At 33.9% G+C, this 23516-nt stretch overlaps 1 protein-coding gene across 5 annotated transcripts in view; it reads left to right on the top strand.

Annotated features, from left to right (window-relative positions):
• KrT95D (phosphofurin acidic cluster sorting protein KrT95D) overlaps positions 1 to 23516 on the top strand; it is a 1059178-nt gene that overhangs the window by 856494 nt on the left and 179168 nt on the right. For all 5 annotated transcript variants that reach the window (XM_069825465.1, XM_069825491.1, XM_069825473.1 and 2 more), the window contains 2 exons: positions 9219 to 9373; positions 11523 to 11631. In XM_069825465.1, the coding sequence (XP_069681566.1) occupies positions 9219 to 9373; positions 11523 to 11631 (264 nt within the window). The remainder of the gene's footprint in view (positions 1 to 9218; positions 9374 to 11522; positions 11632 to 23516) is intronic.

The following is a 23516-nucleotide window of genomic DNA, read 5'->3' as shown; positions in this document are numbered from 1 at the left end:
TATACCATGAATTCAACAGAATAAAGTACATATTTTATATCAGATTTTTCATATATTCAATTCTATTCATAGTCACTAATTTTGTCTAATTGCACCCTTACAAAAGATAGTTTTTTCTTATATAAACGTACTCAGGTGCTTGTACACAAATCGAACATGCTACCTCCAGTGGCGGCTCATAAACATTTAATGCCTGGTGCCAGAGATAAGGAATAAATAGTAACAATATTGTTGTTATTATTATTATTATTATTATTATTATTATTATTATTATTATTATTATTATTAAACTCACAGAGTTCAGACAAATTGGAGAAAAAATGTTTGTTGATTAATAGACAGGCTTTCCATTAATAATGTAACCTAATAGTAGGACGAGTTGTAACATCAGTCGTATGGGCAACAATTGTAGAAATATAGTCTACAGTGAATCATTAGTTCTTTTTTAATTCTACATGGTACACTTTTAACATGCAATCAAGCAACTCGTTTTGTATCATTTTAGAATTAGGCCTACTCTTAAATGCTGTTGACTTGGTTAAGTACCGGTACTCTTTTAATTTTTTAAGTATTTATCTGACTCAGAACTGAAGTGAACTAATTCACGAAACACACCCCTGTATTCTGAGTCGTCGGATTACTCGTGCCTTCTTAATGCTAAATTTACTGCCGCATAAAATTTTATATAATTTATTATTAAATTTAGGACATACTTGTTTTCCTCAACTTGCTTGTTGTGTTTTGCAATCGCGAGTCTGTAATATAAGTTTAATTTAACTAGCATAGACACTCTGAAGACGTTATTCATATGAATCTTTGATTTTTTATGTCTTGTATTTTATCCTTTAGACCCAAAGTGTAGTAAATCTGTAACACCCACTTTTAACTAGTTTTGTTCACCTCGAAACAGAACACACTGTATACAGAAGAACACATTCTCCATATCACCCACACAACCAGTTGTTTTTTTTTAAATAAACATCCAAGTTGAATTTGCCAGATGTTAACTTTAGCACTTTGCTGTTTTTGGTGAATATTTAAATGCCGTGTAAGTCAATATGTAATACGAAGTCAGTTTTTATTACGTTAATATTGAAAGCATAGATTTTAATAAAGTGATAACCGAATTAATTTCCTCACAACAGTACATAACACAATACAGGTTTACTACAGTTAGAAATATACTGAAATAAAAGCATTGTTAAAGTACTTTAAGAAACCGAAAGGGATTTTATTATCTTATTTTTGCATTCTTCCCTCTAAGAAACTTATTCCGACAAAGCGGGAGAACAGACAAGAGTGCGAGGAGTAAGGAATTGAGATAATAATGGGGTTGTATATAGCTACCCAAGCATTTAAAAACTAGAGTGGTAAACTCTGCCTGGCACGTTTTAGATGCTGAAATGGACGGGAGAAGGTGAACATTGCGTGCGCATCCCATTATATTTCTTATGGGATATAGTGCCTGGCACAGATCCTTGCTGCAAACCAGTGGCGGCTCGTGTCTCAAATAGTAAGTGAAGAAGTACTTACACACAAAAAAAAAACTTTCACTACTTTTTTTAAATGAAATATTGGTAAATTAGTAAGTCAGACATGCATAACTCACCTATATTTTTGTAGATCAGATCTGTCCTTTAGGGCAGCAAACCTATCGATAATGTCATTGTAAAAGGGGTGGCTTTCAGTAAGTTGAGCTGAAAGTTCCTTTTGGATTGCAATGTTCGACAGAGACGAAAGTCTACCCTGTGATGTCGTATTCCTTACAGAAGTTTTATTCTTTATAGGTAAGAAAAACTCCTTTCACCGATGTACTAGTCGAGAAAATCATCACAGCAAGAGAGAATACTTGCAAGATTCCTGTGAAATTCTTTTAAGACACCATCCAGTAACTGAAAAAGTGTTTCTGCTGATCTGTTTGCACTTACGATATGAAACCCAAAAATTTTCTCTACTAGTTTCCCCTCTACATTAACATATTTCACCATAAAAGCATTGGGACGTCTGACAAATGTCTGTGGTATCGTCTGCTTACACAGAAAATAAATGCGAGTCATTAATTTCACTTTTTATATGTTAATATATAGGTAAATATAAATTTATGAAGGGAGCTGGCCTAGAAGAACTTTGGTACGCAGGGAACTTTAGTGTGGTCAGCTGGTGTGGATTTCGGAATGTGTCCACCTTGAGGGCCAGCGAAATAGTTCTGACAAGGTCGCAGTGATAGGTCGTAGTGCTCCCTCCCTTAAATTCAAATTCAATTCAAGGTTGATACGATATTCTAACTGGCAACTCTAGCTATGCTTCAGTCACTCTTTCTGCCACTCGCACACTTACACTGTGTTTACTGAATGTTGACTTGTACCGCTTTCGCTGAAAATTGGCTCTTGTGGACTTACTTTTATTTACCACTTTTTTCATTTTTATTTTTCCAATTTTAATACGACAATCTTTACTACTTTCATTTTGTTGCGGCACACCAGCAGATCATTCGTGGTACACTGGTTGAAAATGTCTATTCTGTGCTATAATGATTGCAAGCCAGGTGATTGAAATGGCGGAGTTATATTTATTCCAGCGGTAGGAGGATGTTTTATAGCCCATCATACTGATAGATGACAAGTGTGCATATTATACTCCTATTTTGTTATATGGTGACTTGCTCTAATTGAGAAAGCGACGAATTCATACTCATTCCACCTCTGTTGGTGAACAATTGACTTTATAATGACAAATGTTCATCATAGTTCTAACTGAAACCTGGCTTGATCATGACTCTGGCTATGATATTAATGGTTATAAAAAATTGGTTAAAAGTAATAAGTATAATAAATGTGATGGTATAGTTGTATATTTTAAGGAAAACATCGTAGTGTCTTTAAGTGATATTGACATTTCCCATTGCAACGCTATACATTTTCAATTAACACTTATTAATGATACTCTTGTTAATCTAACTGCAATTCACAGATCTCCAAAACTATGCAAAAATGAATTTCTGAAAAATTTTGAAAGCTTTTTGTCAATATACAAAGATTTAAACAACCATGTTATTCTGGGTGACATAAACATTCAAATTTTAGAAAATAGATTAGATAATTTTGGCAACACGTATTTAAATATCATGCATGAATATGGATACGTGAAATACTTAAATTCCATTACTCGTCCATCATCCAATTCATGTCTTGACCATATTTTCCTAAAAACGGGAAATAACTTAAATTTTATACCTGGAGTATATGCAAGCGCAATAACTGATCATTATATGACTTTTGCATTGTTGTCAATCAGTAATAAAAGTATTAGCAGAGAAGCCACTGAACCTTCGGACAATTATAAGCTAATTATAAACCATAACAGCCTAATATCAAATATTAATAATATTAATTGGGAATCTATATTCTACAATGAAGACGCAAATACATGTTTCGATAATTTTTATAAAATACTCTGTAACCTAATTTGTAAATATTCTAATCATGTCCCTCTCAAATTCTCAAGTAAGTACAAAAAAATTAAACCTTGGATTACACAGGTATTGTTAAATCAATACGATCTAGGGATAAGTTAGCTAAGCAAGTTAAACGAGACCCACAAAACAATGTTTTATTAAATTACTACAGAAAATATAGAAATATTCTCACTAATGTAATAAGAAATCAGAGAATCAAATATTATTCTGAAAAATTTAACAAAAATCAAAATAATCCAAAGCAATTTTGGAAGACCATAAACGAAGCTACTGACACCCAATGTAATAAAAATAGTATATTAAAGACAATTATAAGTCGAAATGGAATAACAATTGAAAATAAGGAAACTATCGGAAATTAATTTAACGATCATTTTACTAATGTAAGTCATGACATCGTATCTAATATAAAAAAGAAAGTATTTGGTACTCATCACTATAAGCTTTATAATAAAAGTATATCATCTATGTTTATGTTTCCTGTAAACGAATGTGAAATCATTAATATTATAAACAGTTTAAAAAATAATGTGGCTCCTGGTATTGATGGTATTACAACAAATACCCTGAAACTTACTATGGAAGCTATTTCTAAACCACTTGCCTTTATATTTAATTTGTGCATATCTCAAGGTGTATTTCCCACAGCCCTAAAACATGCTGTGGTGATACCAATTCACAAGTCTGGTGACAAAAATAATCTTAATAATTACAGACCCATTTCACTATTAACCAGTCTCTCTAAGGTATTTGAAAAATGTATAAAAACACGGTTAATAACATTTTTAGAAAAAAATAAACTACTAAATGATAATCAATTTGGTTTCAGAAAAAATTTGTGCACTGATGATGCTATTATGGCAGTTACCTCAAAAATAATTCAACAATTAGATGTAGGAAATAAATGTCTAGGAATTTTTCTAGACTTACAAAAAGCTTTCGACACGGTCAATCACAGTATACTTTTGAATAAAATGGATAGATTAGGAATTAATGGAATTGCTTTAAAATTATTTAAATCTTACTTAAGTAACAGAACTCAAGCAACTAAAATAAATGATCACCTTAGTAAATCACGTAACATTGATATAGGTGTACCTCAGGGGACGATTTTAGGTCCTGTTTTGTTTTTAATATATATCAACGATTTACTTAAAATTGACATTGAGAAATATTCTGGTACTCTGTATTCTTATGCTGATGATACTGTGGTTATATATAGCGGTTCGAGTTGGAATGAAACTTATCAAAATTCTAACAGTGGTATTAATATTATTAAAGAATGGCTGGATGCTCACTTACTTTCTTTGAACGTTTCTAAAACAAAATTAATACCATTTTCATTAACATCACATGGCCTTGAGCAACTAGAAATAAATAATAATATAAGTATAACTATACATGATTGTAACCTACTTACTTGCTCATGTAACACTTTGAGTATATCCTCACAAGTTAAATATTTAGGCATTATTATTGACCAACATTTAAAATGGGACAAGCATATCTCCTTTCTGTGTAACAGATTGCGTAAAACAATCCACAAATTTTCCATTCTACGCTCTTATTTACCTGTTTATGTTCTGCGTACTGTGTACTTAGCTCTGTTTCAATCAATAATTCAGTATGGTATTTTAGGTTGGGGAGGAATGGCAAAATCGACTCTCCGTCCTTTAAGTCTGCTCCAAAAAAGAATTATCAAAATTTGTCTATATAAACCTTTTGATTACCCAACAAAATTAATTTTTCAGGAATTTGGTGTGTCAAATCTAGAACAAATTTATAAACAAAAATTGCTGATTTACTTCCATAAAAACCACAATAAATTTAAATTTGATCCTCATGAATACCAGACGAGACAAAACTACAGTTTCTTTCTAAATACTCCCAAATGCCACACAACTGCTGGATTAAAACACAGCAGAAATTTTGGACCCAAAATATATAATACATTAATTAGAGCTTACCCTGAGCTAAGTACACTTAACACACATAGATTTAAGAAACAAATCAGATTAATTATTTAATTGTTTAAGCTAATTGAGTTAAAAATTGTTACTCTAATATTCATGTACTTCTGTATTTTCTATTTGTATATAGACCCTGTTATTAGATGCTGTATGTATTTATTAATGTGATTGTGCTCAATGAACTCTCGTAATTTTTTTATATATTTTGTATAACTGATCTGAACTGTGCCCGAGCATGAGCTTCTGCTCTTTCGGGCTGCAATGCCTAATGTAGCTCAAGTGTATAGTATTAATAAATATTATTATTATTATTATTATTATTATTATTATTATTATTATTATTATTATTATTATTATTATTATATAAAAATAAACTAACTTTAACGAATTTAACTGAAAATTTTACATTAAGAATCAGTTGCATAACAACATATATATCAACAGAAGGTAATCGAATGTGGATAAAACATTCCTGCATGAAGTCCACATCTGTGGAGTAACGGTCAGCTCGTCTGACCGCGAAATCAGGCGGCCCGGGTTCGAATCCTGGTCGGGGTAAGTTATCTGGTTGAGGTTTTTTCCGGGGTTTTCCCTCAACCCAATACGAGCAAAAGCTGGGTAACTTTCGGTGTTGGACCCCGGACTCATTTCACCGGCATTATCATCTTCATATCATTAAGACGCTAAATAACCTAGATGTTGATACAGCGTCGTAAAATAACCCAATAAAATAAAAAAATAAAATAAATTCCTGCATGAAAGTCTAGCAGTCTAACCACTACTCTATTACATATTATAGGTATTCTGTGGAAGTTAACACCAAGAGGTTGTGTTATTGTATGAACTGCTTTATCACCCGAACAGGACTGTGACTGACTCGAGATGCCGGCTAGTTTCGTTTAGACCAAGTGTACTTATAGAAAACTTCGTATAAATTATCGCCGTATTTTGTCTTCCAGTCCTTTTTGTAATCTTTCAGTAATTACACTAGTCAACAAATTTTAACTTTGAAAATTGTGCCGAAATGAAACATTGTTACTATCCATATATTTGCCATGCTGAATCCAAAAATGGAACCCATTTTTCAGCAGCACCCTCAGATTTTCAGTTATTACCCTTATTACAGTTCTGAAATGTTCGGTACTAAGTAAGCAGTTCCACATTTTTAATATCTAATGCAGAATGCATAAACATAGTCTTCCACTATTATAGTGGTGTTAGTACTAAAAGTAAAGTATTCTTCATGTTATAATTATGTAAATGGCTGCTTACATTTACGTAGTGGAAGGCAGGTGTCGCTTTAAAACACTTTTTTTTGTGTGTGTTGTACTATTCTCTCTTTGTATGAACCAGCAGTAATCACTCATCATAGATTCATCCCATCTCCCTTTATAATGCTGTTCCATCTATAAAATGTCTTGGTGAAAGCATTCCACTTGTTCATCACTCACTGCACCAAAGATTTTAGGAAAAAAATCTAAATGAGACTGCAGGAAGTGAATTTTGACAGACATCCTGTATCCAGAATTCTTATAATTTTGAAGGAGACTCTGAACTAGTTCGTCATTATTTTCTTCCTTCTTGTTGCCGAAGGACCCATTCACAACACTTTTTAATGACTCCCATGCTGCAAATTCGTTTGGAGTTAATTTTTCTAAAAGCATTGGTCACCCATCACTTTTTTAATCTAAGGTCCAATGAATATTCGTTCTTTTAATTTTACATCATTCAAGCCAGGGAATATTCTTCGTAGATATTTGAAACCTTCACTTGTTGTGTCCATACCTTTCATAAAGTTCTTCATGAGCTCTAATTTAATGTGTAAACAATAGAGATATATTTTTTGTGGGTCAACTAAAGGTTTAATTTTACATTATGTTTCCCAGGAGTGAAATCTTTTCTTCTTGGCCATTCTTAGACTATATACTAATGTTGAATATCTCGGCTGTCCCAAAGACACAGAAAAAAAGGATATTTAGTGAATTCACCTGCATTCCATGTAGAAGACTTTAAGATCCCGCTAATATGTCAACAATTGTTTTCACATTTTATTGGCTTCAAGAATACGACACATGAGTTTGTATGTTTCTTTCATTACTGCACTGTATGCTACAGGTACAAAGGGACGTTTATTACCATTGTGTAAGAAGAAGGTTTTGATACTAATTTTAGAAGCATCTGTAAATAAGTGCCACTCTTCAGCATTATGTGTAATACCTAGTTTTAATCAGTCCATTTACATCGCTTCATGCACATACTCCAGATTCTGTAACTATGAAAAATGGTAATAGATCCTTATTTATGTTTCTAAATATTGAAACATTAGTATCTTTATCCAGCACCTTCCATTCCTGAAGACGAGATCCTAGAAGCTCAATCAGCTGTTTAGTTAAGTACAAATCACGTACCAGATCGTTGAGTTCCACCTATGTTATTAAATGTGGCTTTTCTTCTCTCTCTTCATCTGGAATGTAGACGTCATCCCTTGATGTCATGATCATCAGATGACATTAAGTTAGATTCCGATTCTTCTTGTCATGTAGAAGGTGAAATGAGAACAGGTAAATTTTCTCCATGAAGTATTGGTCTTATAGCTGACGGGAGATAAGGTTACTGAAAGAGTCTCTTCTTTTTTTAAGAAAATCCAGTAACATTGGTTAAGCAGAAATACTAGTCACCTTCGTGGTTTTTTTGTTCACGCCATACCATTGGTTCTCAAAGTTCTTACAACTACGTCATTGCTTCTTCATTTCATTTCACACATAACAGCTCACACTACTAACAAAACCTCTACACCTGAACTAAACAAAGTACAGACTGACTGTTTCTGTTTTCATTACCAGGCATCCTGTAAGTCTATCTTATCTTTCGAGTATCGACAATCCATGATTCAGATGTGTCAAGTGAAGACCGACGTGGTATAATGAGTAGAAGTGCTACATGTATACTAGTATTGAAAAATGTGTATAAATTCTATATTTACAACGCTAAATTATTTAAATTTATTTCATGTGTACCTTGTTAAATGGGAATACGTATGCTAGAACAAAATTAAACGTAAGCACCTGTGGCTTCCACCAATTTCCTCAAGCGCCCAGTAATGGAATCCACAGTCTTCTGGAGGAATTTGCTTGGGGCATTGGTGATAATGCCCCGAATCCTTGCTTCCAATTCTTTATTGTCTCTGGACGGATTGTAACATTCCTTCCTTTCTCTGTATGCCACCATCTCTGAACGAAAACAATGTAATTCCACACTTTATAGAGTGCAGCAATCTGCGCTCACTCGTGAACAAACAGGTGATCGACCATCTTTGCTATTGTTGCGCGAACCGCCTCTCACAGCCACCCACCATCTATACTACGAATGCACAAAAGTTCAAACTCTATTTAATGATCTATATGTACACATAATTTTCGTTATGGTTCCATTGATATTAAAAATTTTACAGCCAATTAATAATACCAAGTTACTTCCCGCCCGCAATGTATAATGACTATTCATAAAATAAAACATTGTTGCAGTGCTCAGAAATCTGACGTAATGGAAAAAAATCTGATTACATATTCGTAATCAGCACATCAGACTTGGTAATAATAATCAGCATTCTGTTTGTCGGCACAAAAAATGTTGTTGACTAGTGATTAGACTGAGGATTCATAGGCACTCAAAACACTTTACTTGTCACTGGCCAACATTGACCATTTCAGACCTTCCAGGAATAATTAATAGCTTGACTAAAGTCTTGGGTGTTGTGTTTCTTGTGTTTGCAGACCGTGTTGTAGGAGACTATTCTGACGAGGAGGAAGATTTCAGCAGCAACGACGAGGGAGAGGCTGAAGGGTCAGACTCTGAACCCATGCCGGAGGACGCGATGGGCAGACGGGCGCGCAAAGCTTCCAGGACCAAGATCCCTGCCAACGCCAGAGTAAATGAGACACCAACATAATTATCACTCGTAATGCTAACTATAAACTAAAAATGTTTATTTCAGAGGGAAATATAGATGGAACATTTGTTAATGATTTAAAGACTGAAAGAGATTAAGAGAGGAGTTGGCCCAGCCAGTGTTACTGCTGACCACGGACTGGAGCTCATTTTCGATTCCAGGAAAAAGTCAGAATTGTAAAAATGACTCTGGAGCTCAAAGAATCTCTCATAAGTAAAGCAGCTGCAATGTAATTCTGAGTACTCACCTCTGAGTATTGTGATAACAGAGGTAGAGACCATATCTCTTGCCCATTTTGATCATCATGGCCAATTTGCGAGGCACATCTACATTTTGGTTTACCTTTACTGAATGAATTCGGAAAATATCGATAATATCATGTTATCTTTACAGTACAGGAATTATATTCAAATTAAATCCAGTCTAATATTCATAATGTCTATGCACATTGAGATACTGTTGGTCATCTTCATTAGTAATAAAAAACAGAATGAAAATTTTAAGATGCATAAATTTTAAGTAAAACATGGTTATCATCAGAGATGAAACAGTCAACATTTATATTAAAAATAGTTTTTTCTTAAGCATGCAATTAAACATTCTGACAAGCCACCACACTGTGACAGTGATCTAATACAGTATATATTAGCATCTTTTCTATAAATGCATCACATTCCTTTCAAGTGACTTTTCCTCACAGTGAGATGTAGTGTAGATAACTTCACATCTTAAGTGTAACTTGCTTGTATGGACACTGGATATGTTTAACATCACACTTTTAATCTCACCATTAATGAAATCCAATGAAGTTCGTGTTAGGACCATATTATACTAAACATTTTCTCTACTGTATTCTGTACCAAAGTTACTTCATGTAACAGAAGTTGAAACATTGGCCACATTTTGTGTAGTTACTTATTTCGGCAGTAGATATCAGTGATATCACATAGGTAGTGTAAAAGTATTTAGTATTGTTTTGACTAGTGAATGAGAAAACGCTATTATTACAGTGATTTACAATTTCTTCTCAAGATCAATTATGATGTATAAACTTGGTAGCATCACCGTTCAAAAGGAAAAGATGGCTGGGATTTCTTTTCCTCCCAATAGGTTATCCTTTGTTATTTGAAGAGCTATTAGATTGGTATATATGGGTCGTTCCATGTCAGCTGGTCTTGTACTGTATCTAAAAAAATTATATTCCATAAAAAGTCTATTTCTGTATATTAAAGTACTCAACATGATCCAGGAGACATAGATATACAGCATTTTAAATAGAATCTACATATTACCATAAACAGCACAGTTAAACTTTGTTAATTGATTGATAATTTCAATCGTGGTTTTGTTTCCTATATTGGCTATAGTGGGAGTTCATGGATCTGACCAAAGAAGGAAGATGTATCTATGGAGAAAACTTCTATCGTAGTTAAAAAAGTGAAACATCCAAGAGTTATAAATAAGCGTGGACAGTTTGTTTTTGTTTCAAAATGATTAATTTTCACATTAAAATCAAACAATAAAACTTTGTGATTGCATTTGTTTCCTTTTGTATCTTTAATTAGTTGTATTTTCAGATGTTTGGAGCAAATAATAATAAAATAATTGAAATATTATATTTAACTATTTTGTCACACCTGTAACATGTTATATATAGTTGCTGCTGTGTTACTGTGTGCCCCACCACTGAAAACACTTACTGATAAATTCAAGTTTAAAAAAGGTAATCTTGTTCTAAAAATCTTACAGATACAGAAAAAAAAAGTCTTACTCTTTCAGAACTTACCAATTAGCAGAGTTACTGAATGAACTATATGAATTCGGAATGCCAATGAAAAATTTTGTCACACCTGTAACATTTAGTCTTCCCCGTCCCCTTTTCTTAGACAGAAGATATGAATTTCATAATAATGGATCAACAACTAGGTAACTATATGCATATACCATAACTTTTTCAACTGTCTACAAGATAAGAAATTGACAGTCTTAAGATTTTAGTCAATATAATTAAATATCTGTTACACTCGTAACAATGGAATGACCCATATGTAGTTTTTATTGAAGAAGAATGATGTTTTATACCTTATGGCGTATTGTATACCAAGAATTGTTTGTTTTCTGTTAACAGCAACGGAACTTGAAACAGAAATTTATTGCACTGTTGAAGAGGTTTCGTGTTAGTGAAGATCTGCAAGGGCTGGACAACGATCAAGAGGCAATTGGCCAAAAGCTTTCAGGTATTAATAAAGGTGTATTAAGTTTCACAAAAGACAGAAGATATTCAGTAACGTATGTGCAATTTTATTCTTAGACTGGGATTCCGATTAACATTAATTTTCGTTGCTTTCATCAGTACGGTTTATATGATTCTATTGAACATTTAGAGGTTGTGTATTAGGATCAACATTCGTGACAACTGTAACACTTTGCTGGCCAGTGAGTACTGAAATGCGCACGATGGGCAGGTACCTGTGCATGATAAACATTGAATTCTATGATAACTTTGTTAGATATCATATAGCCCAGCAGTTCCCAACCTGTAATCTGCGGACCCTTGTGGATTTGTGATTGATTTGAAAGGGGTCCGTGGAACAAAGGTGTTTTTTAAAACGGCAAAGTGTGTGTAAAAATACAAATCTGGCTAGACAAAATTAATAACTTCTCTGAATTATAACGGATTGTTATAAAACTTTGTACAGACCTTACATGTAGCACATATTTTTTGTGTAGAAATTCTGATAACGTTTTTATAGGGGGTGGTTTTAGACATAATTAGTAACTTCTCTCCATTCCAACGGATTTTTATGAAACTCTGTATAGGAGTTACAGGCAGCATATATTTTTTTCGTGTAGAAGCTTTGATTACGTTTGTGTAAAAGAAATTACCCCTTCAATGGGGTTACATTTAGACAAAATTAGTAACTTCTTTCCTACATAACAGATTTTTTACAAAATTTTGTACAGGAATTACAGATAGTAAGTATAGGCTATATTTTTGTGTTGAGCATTTATTACGTTTGTGTAAGAGGAACTACTACTTTATAAGAGTTAGTTTAGACTTTAGACAAAAGTAATAACTTCAGTTCTATAAAACACATCTTTGTTAAACTTTGTGCGGAAGTTACATGCAGCATAGGTATATATATGTGTACAAGCTATATTTACAGTTCCATAAGAGGAACCATCCCTTTATAGGGGATGAATTTACACGAAATTAACAATTTCTCTTCTAGATATAAGATTTTTATGAAACTTTGTACATGAGTTACAAGTAGCATTATTTTTTGTACAAACTGTACTTTTACTGTTATGCTACCAGGAACTCTTGTACAAGTTTCATAAAAATGTATTATATAGGAGAGTGGTTATTAATTTTGTCTAAATGCATCACCATAAATGAGTAGTTCCTCTTATAAAAACATAATCAGACTTTGTAGACAAAAAATATATGCTATCTGTAACCCTTGTATAAAATTTCACTAAAAATCTGTTAGATAGGAGAGAAATTATTAATTTTGCCTAAGTGCATCCCCTATAAAGGGATAGTTCCTCTAATGGAACCATAAATATAGTTCGTACACAAAAAATATATGCTACCTGTAACTTAACATACAATGTTTCATAAAAATCTGTTAGATAGGAGAGAAGTTATTTTGTCTAAATAATTCCCTATAAAGAGATAGTTTGTCCTGTGCGAACATAATCAGAATTTCTACACAAAAAAATGTGCTACCTGTAAGGTCTGTACAAAGTTTCATAACAATCCGTTAGAATGCAGAGAAATTATTTTATACTAGATTTGTGTTCTGATCCACTATGAATTTGTTAAGGTTAGGTAAAATTGTGTCCAATGTATTTTTAATCTGATGTTTGATGTCTTGTGTATAATTTTGTAAGCGTAAGCCACTAACACAGTTATTAAAAACTTCCTCATTCTGTGATTTTTTCTGCTTTTAAGCCAAACATGAAACACTTCTGCACCGTTACTGTGTGCCCCGCCACTGAAAACAATTACTTACTGATCAATGCGCAAGAACACGCAAATTTTAAAACAAAGTTTCAACATTCTAAATGATGTTATATTTAATGGTAAAATAATTATTGTAACCGGACATGCCTGGCTATATTAAAAGTTACATCATATTTGGAGAAATTAAAAAAAAAAAAAGTATAATTGTATAATTTTTTTTCAATTGTAATGTTTAAACCCTACTCTAAGAAGAAAACTACTTTACAAACTTAAAATTGCAGTTTAATTACTAAGGACATACTTGTCTGAACAGATTTTATGTCTTATGATACAAAAAATCACTAACAGTTGGCACACTTTTTCACCCACATACGAGTAGTAAGCCTCTCTATTTACGACTGAACAAGTGCGAAAAATGTTAAAAAGAACTCATTGTTCCCATCCCTTTAAAAAGAGTTTGCTGCTGATAAAACAGTAAAAGCTGTCCCCCACAACATTCTCCAAGTGAATATGAATTCATATTAACCCATGCCTAACTAAATAAGTCGAAATTTGATTTTTGTCCACCTAGATTGGGAAAATTGCACACTGTGCGTTATTTTAACAAAGGTTAGGTTTATCACGTTCTCTGATTGTTATCAGCTTGCTGGAATACTTTTATCTCAGACTTATGAGACACAGATTTGAACAGGAGTGAGTTCACCCAAGGGACTTCTCTTGGCCTGCAAGTCTTGTATACCTATCCGATATTCTTAGTTTCTTTAAATTCTAATCTTAGGGTCCAAATTTAACTGTGTTCACTGTTCAAGATAAGATTGAAGCAACGATAAAAAATTAAACTTGTGATCTCACTGAGTTATTAATCGATTGGTTGGTTGGTTATTTAACGATGCTGTATCAACTACTAGGTTATTTAGCGTCAATGAGATCGGTGATAGCGAGATGGTATTTGGCGAGATGAGGCCGAGAATTCGCAATAGATTACCTGGCATTCACCTTACGGTTGGGGAAAACCTCGGAAAAAACCCAACCAGGTAATCAGCCCAAGTGGGGCTCGAACCCGCGCCCGAGCACAACTTCAGACCAGGAGGCAAGCGCCTTAATGACTGAGCCATGCCGGTGGCCTTATTAATCGAGAATTTGATTCATTTTCCATTTTAGCAACATATGATGATGAACTTCTGTCCTATATCTTCGGAAATATAAAAGGAAAACATCTTCATAGATTGGCATTAAAATAAAGGGAATATTAGCCTTCCTATAATGGAATAAAAAAACAAGTGTATAAAAAATCTCATTTTGTTGGCAAATAATAATTTGCCCGTCAAAAAAGAAAAGGGGCTGTTAAAATTATTAGAATTATATTCCGATTCGAGATTCAAAATCGTGTTTCCTACAACCTCTTTGTTGCAGTCTTAGTTGCATGAAATTAGCATACTTTTGTGAGATTATATTTTCTATTCTGGTCTTCTTCAAGAACAGATATAAAGGTAAACCTGATGTTGAGGTAGATTATATTCAGAAGCTAAAACTGAAATATAATATCGCTGTCAATTTATTACATTATGTAAATGTGAAAATAGTATGCATGAATGACAAAACTTAGAAAAATGGAAATGATGATGTATATATGTATTTATTCACACTGCAATGGGTATATACCCAGTGGCAGTGGTAACTAATTACACTCAATAATGACAATAATAAACTTATTAATTAAAAATACAATTAATAATAATACTAATAATTAATACTAACAATAATTAATAATAATAATTACAACAACAACAGCAACAGGGAATATACTAAATTAAATGAAACGATCACTTAAAATAACATTTGAAATAAATCTAATTTGTATCTTAAAACTAAGATCGAACTAAAACCCATATCTGCACAAGTACCTTTTAAATTACACTCATTTCGCTGTCAACTCACTCACTGCACTGGAACTACGACACATTTCACTGATTCTATCCTGATTTCACTAACACTTCAAAAACATTTCACTGTTCAAATACTATGCACTGCCACTATAAACTATAAAGCTTCACTGACAGGAACACGTTTCACTTACACAGCACACTTCACTGACACGACATACTTCTTCACTGATACAACACACTTCACTGACACAACATAATTCTTCACTAATACAACACTTCAATAACAACATATCATTTACACCCTTTAAATACTGTGTATAATTACGTCTATTAGTAAGGTCCTTAAGCCTATTTTTAAATACATTTTTGGTTGTTGGTAAAGCCTTTAGTAAGTCTGCAGGTAAAGCATTCCAGTCCCTGATAGTACGATTGAGAAAAGAAAACTTTCCAGTGTCCGTCCTCTGCCTTCTTTCCCTCAATTTATATGAGTGGTCGTTCCTTGAAGAGTAATTTGGTGGCTGCAACCTATTTTTTATTTCTCTCCAGGCAGGCTCACCTCTGTATGCTTTGAACAGTGCACGTAATCGAATTCGCGTTCTCCTGTCCGTGAATGTGTCCCATTTTAATGGTGAATTTTTCCGACAACACTTAAGAGCCCGTTTTTGAATCTTTTCCAGTGTCTTAATATGTTGTAATCTGTAAGGATCCCAACATGCAGCACCATATTCCATTACTGGACGTACTAGTGATTTATATGCAATCTCTTTGGATTTATCAGAACTTTTTCTTAGTACCCTCATCACAAAGCGTAACGCTCTCCATGCTTTTCCCGCTGTGTCTGTAACATGTTCCCCCCAGCCGAGATCGCTGCTAAATGTTATTCCGAGGTGACAGAAAAGATGGTAAGGCAAAGGAATATTAGTGAAAAAGGATAAGATACAAGTAATAAGCAGGGAGTAATAATAAGTAAATAGTGATAGAAATATAATAAAGAAAGTGGGAACGAAAATATAATAAAAGTGTAGAAACTATTTCGTCTGAAAATATACAGATTAGATTAGTGGGAATAAGTGGTCAGTGAACATTAGTGATTCAAGTGAATAAATAAGTTGACAACTATGGAAGAGTTCAACTTAATGTAAACAATGTTGGGAACAATTAATAAGGAATTGAGAGAAGTGATTAAATTAAATGAGATTAGTAAGAATAAGGTAGATAACTAGGAAAGGGAGGGGTAACTAGAAAATGAAGGGAGGGAAACATAGGGGAGAAACGTGATAGAAAAGTCATCAGGGTCATTTATATGTAATAGCCGGATGTTTAAAAAGGTGTAAGCAGAATATATATCCGAGGGAATGATGGCACTATATACAGAAATGTGAAGGGCGATCACAACTGTTGTAAGCTGATGGAATAAAATATATCATATCATATATTACGCAAATATTTAATGAGTAGGATATGAGTACTAGCCTAAATTATACAAAATATTTTGGGAATTTGCCAAATGAAATATGAGCTCCAAGAGGTCTGTGACATTTAAAAGGTTGGGAACCACTGATATAGCCTAAATAAAATATTACAAAAACATGTTATGACAGAATAATATAGAACGACGATGAAAATGATGAAGTAATAATACAGTAATATAACCATACTAGCTGGACTAGTGCGAATTATAAATATAGTAGTGGTGGTGGTGGCAGTGGCAGTGGCAGTGCCCAGACACTTCGAAGTTCTCCATTCGCCTTCTAGCTTCCCACTATAATTTAGAGTCCGAATCCAGAAGATTTGATGCCAAAGCTGAACATTTTCGTACATGTTCTTCATTCATCAAAGAATCTTCTAAGTTAAACAGAATGCATTTTGGTGAACCAAAAATTCCAATTTTAAACAGGTGTGCTGCCAAACAGTCATAGCCAGTAAGCATCCGAAATTTTGCTACTGCATTATGTGGAGGAGAATCAGGTATACTACTGGGTTCAAAAAGTTCCCGGAATTTTACTACCATTTTTCGTATTAATATATAACAAGGGATATTATACATTTGTTTTGTTGGTAACATTCATGATGTCATTTCCTTAAAGTTTGTTGATAATGGCGATTGTTGGTTTTGAGTTGTAGGCAATTGTTTATCATAGTGTTTTGCTTGTTCGTCGCATTTTGTAATTATGTCCACAGAGCAAAGTACAAACATCAAGTTCTGTGTTTTGTTACACAAAACTCCTGCAGAGATATTAAGATTGTTGGAAGAAGCATATGGCGAAGCAGCAATGAAAAACTCAAGTGTATGCTGGCATAAACGCTTTTCTGGTGGCCGCGATACGTACGCAGCGGCCGACCAACAACTGCAACAAATGAAGCAATCGCTCAGCGTGTGCGTAATGTTGTGAGGGACGACCGACGTAAAACCATAAAAAAGATAGCAGCAGAGGTCGGAATATCAGTCGGAGGTGTACACAATGTTCTTCATAAGCACCTCAACATGCATTACGTGTATCAGAAGTTAGTTCCGAAAATGTTGTCGGCAGAACAGAAAGAAACAAGAATGACTCTTGCTGGGGACATGATCAGTATGGCTGATGAAGATGGTGATTTCTTAAACAAAATTATTGCTGATGATGAAACTTGGTGCCACTTGTACGACCCAGTCCCTAAACGACAGTCATCTGAGTGGAAATCGAAAACATCTCCTCGGAAGCAAAAATTTCCTAGGGACACTTCCAAAGGCAAAGTTATGTTGGAAGTTTTCTTCGACTCTCAGGGTCTCATCCACCATGAGTTCATTCCAGAAGATCGTACTGTAACGAAAGAATTGTACGTAGAAATCTTCCGTCGCCTCCGGGACACAGTGAGAAGGAAACGTCCAGAAAAGTGGGTAGAAAACAACTGATTCCTTATGCATGACAATGAACCTGCTCATCGCCCAATTATTGTAAAGAATTTTCTTGCCAGGCACAACATAACTGCTTTGGATCACCCACCATACTCTCCTGATCTCTCACCCCCTGATTACTTTCTGTTTCCCCGTCTGAAAAGTCATCTGAAAGAACGGAGATTCAATGCTGAAGAGGTTATCGCAAACGCGACGAGAGCACCAAGACGGGTTTCACAAAATGGCTTCCAGGCCTGCTTCCAGGAACTCTACACGCGTTGGCAAAAATGTGTTGTTCTGGAAGGCAACTATTTTGAAGGGAATGCTGTAGAATAGTGTTTAAGGTACGTTGTTTCTATGATACTAGCAAATTCCGGGAACTTTTTGAACCTAGTATGTATATTCTTTTTCAGTAAGCAACACTGACCAAGATTTATTATTACTGTTTTCTTGAAATTTTCTTAAAATTTTGATTTGAAATTGTGTTTGTATGAACAATTTGGCACTGTGATAAGTTATCTTTTTCAAGGGTACTTGTAATATTTTAGTTCCTTTCTTTGCCAAACAGTGCAATCTCATCGCCCATAATACCACAACGAGCAGGGATCCATTGGAGGTACAGATTTTTATTTTGTTTTGCCAGTATGTGTATGAATGATTGAATTTCTTCGATTTTGGAATTTGTAGGAATATTGATTGAAGCTATAGCTTGGATTGCAGAAATTGAGTCGCTAAATGTAACGGTTTCCCCCCCCCCCCACCACCAAAATGCATGCTGTGTAACCTAGAAGCTCTTTGACGAATCAAGAACATGTACGAAAATGTCCACCTTTGGTGTCAAATCTTCTGAATTCGGACTCTAAATTATACAATTATACTGGGAAGCTAAAAGGCGAATGGAGAATTTCCAAGTGCCTGGGCAATAGATATAAACTATTACTATATGCAGTGCCACCGACAGGATTTATGGGCCCCTGTGCAATATTGTGCTTGGGCCCCGTTGAAAAAAAAAAGTAAAAAAAATGACAAGTTACCAATTATTCTGACCATAATAATTATTTTGAAAATAAATAAAAGATAACCCTATACACAGATACAAATCTAAAAATATACACTTTTGTTACAATGAAAAACTTTAGTAAAACTTCACATTAGCACAATATATTATATTCATCACGCTTCTTTTTCAGTAGGGCCTACATAGTATGTTTCGTGACGAAACATTCGTCTTTCCGTTGTCGTTTGTTTCGTTTCGTTTTCATAAAACATTATTCTTAAACAGCTGTAATTTCTAACTTGCAGGCTAACATCAACAAACAACTCTCCTTGACTTCATCGATACAAAATCATCATCAAAATTTAAAGACCTAGCAAGATCGCTCTCCAGACTAAGGAGGCCAAGGTTACTCAGTCTCTCTTGACACATTGTTACTCGGAATACATTTTTATTTCCTTCATTTTGTTTGAAGTTGGTGTGAAATTGAGTGTTGCTAGTGAAGGTGCAGAAAATAAACCAATCTCAAGCCCGTCTGTTCAGGTTGTCAAAAATGAAGACAGTTCATGCTTAGAAGTGAATACTGATGGTTGTGGATGTTTAGAAAAAAATTCTGATAACAGTAGTATTGAATCAGAACAAGCAAACAATAGTAAAAATGATATGTTAATATGTGTAAGTGAAACAAATTTACACACACCAGTTCCTAACTCTGAGTCATGGCAAGTAACATGCAACCTTGGAAAACTAAAAAGTGGCAGACAAACTGTAAGTGTCATTGAATGTGTTGTTCGAAAAAGTACCCCCAACCTGCCTAATAACCTTCTAAGTAACGGAACAAGAGCCTTTCCAGTATTATTTTCAAAACTCAAGAATGAAGAATGTGTTCCCAGAGTCTGGCTAGTGTGGAGTGAAACAAATCAGTCACTGCACTATTTTCCCTGATTTCTTTCACTCCACACTAGCCAGTCTCTGGGAACACATTCTCCATTCTTGAGTTTTGAAAATACTGTAATATTGTTTTTGGAAAGGCTCTTGTTTTCGAACAACACATTCAATAACACAATTTGTCTGCTAGTTTTTAGTTTTCCAAGGTCTCTCAATTTCACACCAACTTCAAAGAAAGTTCTACTCCCTTTCTTAATATCTTCCAATATTTTCTATCTCTCCTTGCACTTCTCAGCTCCAGACTTATGCTTCTACTTGTCCACTGTCCACCGGTAACACTAATGAACAGAATTTATTAGAAAAACGACAACGAAAAGACGAAAGTTTCGTCACGAAACATATGATGTAGGCCCTACTGAAAAGGAAACGTGATCCTGCGGCTTGGATTTGGGAAGTCCACTAGCATATTGCGGTGGGCCGGCAGGGGTTGGTAATTAAGAGGACAAGCCAATTGAACGTGTTCAGTACAAGCGACGGGAATATATTTCAGGCAAATCCCGGAGGCCTCAAGTGTCGTGTCGATGATTGTTAACATGGGAAACCGATATTCCATTATATAAAAGTTAAACATTTACATAATGAAGTGGTAATTTGTATTAATTCTACTATTGTTGGTTAATATGTCAGATTCATGTAACAAATGTTCTTACAAAATTTTATAGTACCGGTATGTATCTGTGAATAATTATTCGTGATAATAAAAAGTAATCAGACTTACTTAATCTGACGGGCCCTTACTGCTCACGGGCCCATATGCACTTGCCCCCTTTGCCCCCCCTTCTCGGCGGCCCAGACTATATGGTATTAGTAGAAACAGGCAAAATATGAAATTTCATATTATAAACCATTTCTGCTACCAGTATGGGAACATGAATTTTCACGATTCACGATCTGTAGAATGCAATTAACACAAATAATTTCATATTTCTACATTCTACCCTGACACAGATTGCTTACACATTTATACAGACGGGTCCATATATCAAAATGATGAACCAGCTGGGGCTGAAATATATTCCAAATTATTTAGTTTTTATTTGTCTTCGGAGAGTCCTTCCTACTCATTTTGATGGAAAAATTGCAGCAATCAAGAGGGCATTAACACAACAACTTATAAATATATTATTTCTTTGGAAAACTCCCGTTCGTTCCGGGTTCAAATAAAATAACGTATGCATAATAGTGTAAATGAATAATCAAAAAGTTAAAAAAAAGAATAAGTTGGTCCCAGGGTCGAACTCGAGTCTGCTTACACCACTTCCACTTTATCACTGCGCTACTGAGGATTGTGTAGCTTGTTGGTTGAATTAGGTCGCTATGAATGCTTTCATGTTTGTTGCCTATTCTCATATTCAATTTTGAATTCTTAAATATTAAACAAATAGATGTTTTATGCAATATAATTATATGAATCAGTTCCCAATGAAAATGTGTTTCTAACGATGAAATATGAAAGATCGTACAAGTTTCCATTAATTAATAAAACTTATTACTGCGAATAAATAATAAAAATATAAAATTATTAACACAAAATAACAAAAATCACGGAAATTTAAAACCAAATAAATGAAGCAGTAATAAAAGTTAAATTCAGAAATACATTGCAAAACAGTTTATATTTTCTTTCGTTTTATAATCAGGATGATTTTTGTTGAAAATATATTCATGTGACCTGACATATTCAATCATAATATTGTTCCTCATATTATGTAATTTTAAATTAATACAGCGTTACGTATTTTATTTAATAAATTTCAGTAACAATTTGACCACATTTATAACAAAAGATGAGGTAAAAACAAACAAAGCATGGCACGCGCTTCTGATTGGATGACCTTGGAACGTAGCACTTGTAGGAACTAGGCCTTGACAGTGTTGAATCAGCAGTTCAGAGCTGTCTTGCATTCTTTCATTCTATAGCAGCATTTCCATTTTTGAAACTGCACAGGAATAATGAGAGGCAAGCAACAGTTGCTAGTTAGATAGATATGCACAAACTTCTTTTCCACAGGCTTCTTGTAATGTCCCTACGCTAGAAATACCACTGCACACATCATCTCTTTATTCTTCATCTTTCACTGTTGCTACTTCTCGTCACTGGAATTCTCTGCCGCCTGAAGTCAAGGGCTGCCGAACTTTAATTTCCTTTAAATGTAAATTAGAAAAATATCTTATGATGAGTTGCCAGACCTAACGCGTTGCAAATATTTAATGGACTGTGTTCCACTGTATTTATTTATTTTTTTTCTTATTTTTATTATCTAAATCGTGTTTATTTATCACTTAACGCCAATATGTATCCCACTGTGTTGTTGTTTTTTTTATTAATCTATTTTTGTATACATTTTATTCAATTGTCAGTTTCTGATTTAATTATGTAAACCCTACTTAATTGTAATCTAATACTAATATGTATACTAATGTGTTTATTTTTATTTTTACTGTGTACATTTTTTATTGAATTATCGGCTTCTATTTTTATGTGATTCGTATTTGATTCTAACAACATTAATATGTATTTCACTATGTTTATTTTTATTTTATGAGGTAAATTTTATGTAACTACCTCTTTTGATCTCATTATGTACCTAAATTATATCAGTACTTAATTCCGATCCAGTTTTATGTTTGTAAGCAAGTTTTAATCCTGGTTGAGTGTAAGAGAAGGCCTTACAGCCTTAACTCTGCCAGGTTAAATAAAGCTATTATTGTTGTTTTTGTTGTTGTTGTTGTCGTCGTTGTTGTTTTTATTATTATTATTATTATCATCATCATCATCATCATCATCATCATCATTATTATCATTATTATTATTAAAGCACTGAGTTGCATGTTTTTCTCTTGCAATTTGGATTTTTATGAAGCACGTTTGTTTGTACCTTTAGAGCTGTATTGTTTACCGTAAAATGGGGTGAATAGGATCAGTGGGGGGGGGGGAATAGGTTCAAAACTTTATTCTTGGTTACAAAGTTTGTTATAAACTGCAATTGAGCGGAAAGACAGTCATTGCTTACTAGAACAATAATAGTAACCAATGACTGTGATCCTGCTCAAGTACAGTTTATAACAAACTTTATAACCAAGAATAAAGTTTTGATCCTATTCCCTCCCACTGATCCTATTCACCCCATTTTACGGTACTACAAATCAGAAACAGCCACTGTATTTACAATATATGGCTACTTCGAGACTTTCAATATTGCAAATCAAATCAAATCTTTTGGATTCGGACTCTAAATTATACTGAGAAGTTAGAAGGCGAATGGAGAACTTCCAAGTGCCTGGACAATAGATAATACTATTATTTTATTACAAATATATGAAACAATTGCTGCTCTATTACGTAGTACAAGATTACAATGGTCACCATTAGGAGCACTGATTTGCAGTATTGTTGCTATTACGTATCGAATGCCGTAGTACTTGTTACTACATCTTTGTAATTAGAC

This window comes from Periplaneta americana, chromosome 1 (assembly GCF_040183065.1).
Source record: "Periplaneta americana isolate PAMFEO1 chromosome 1, P.americana_PAMFEO1_priV1, whole genome shotgun sequence".
Taxonomy (NCBI): domain Eukaryota; kingdom Metazoa; phylum Arthropoda; class Insecta; order Blattodea; family Blattidae; genus Periplaneta; species Periplaneta americana.
This window is presented reverse-complemented; position numbering and strand designations above follow the sequence as displayed.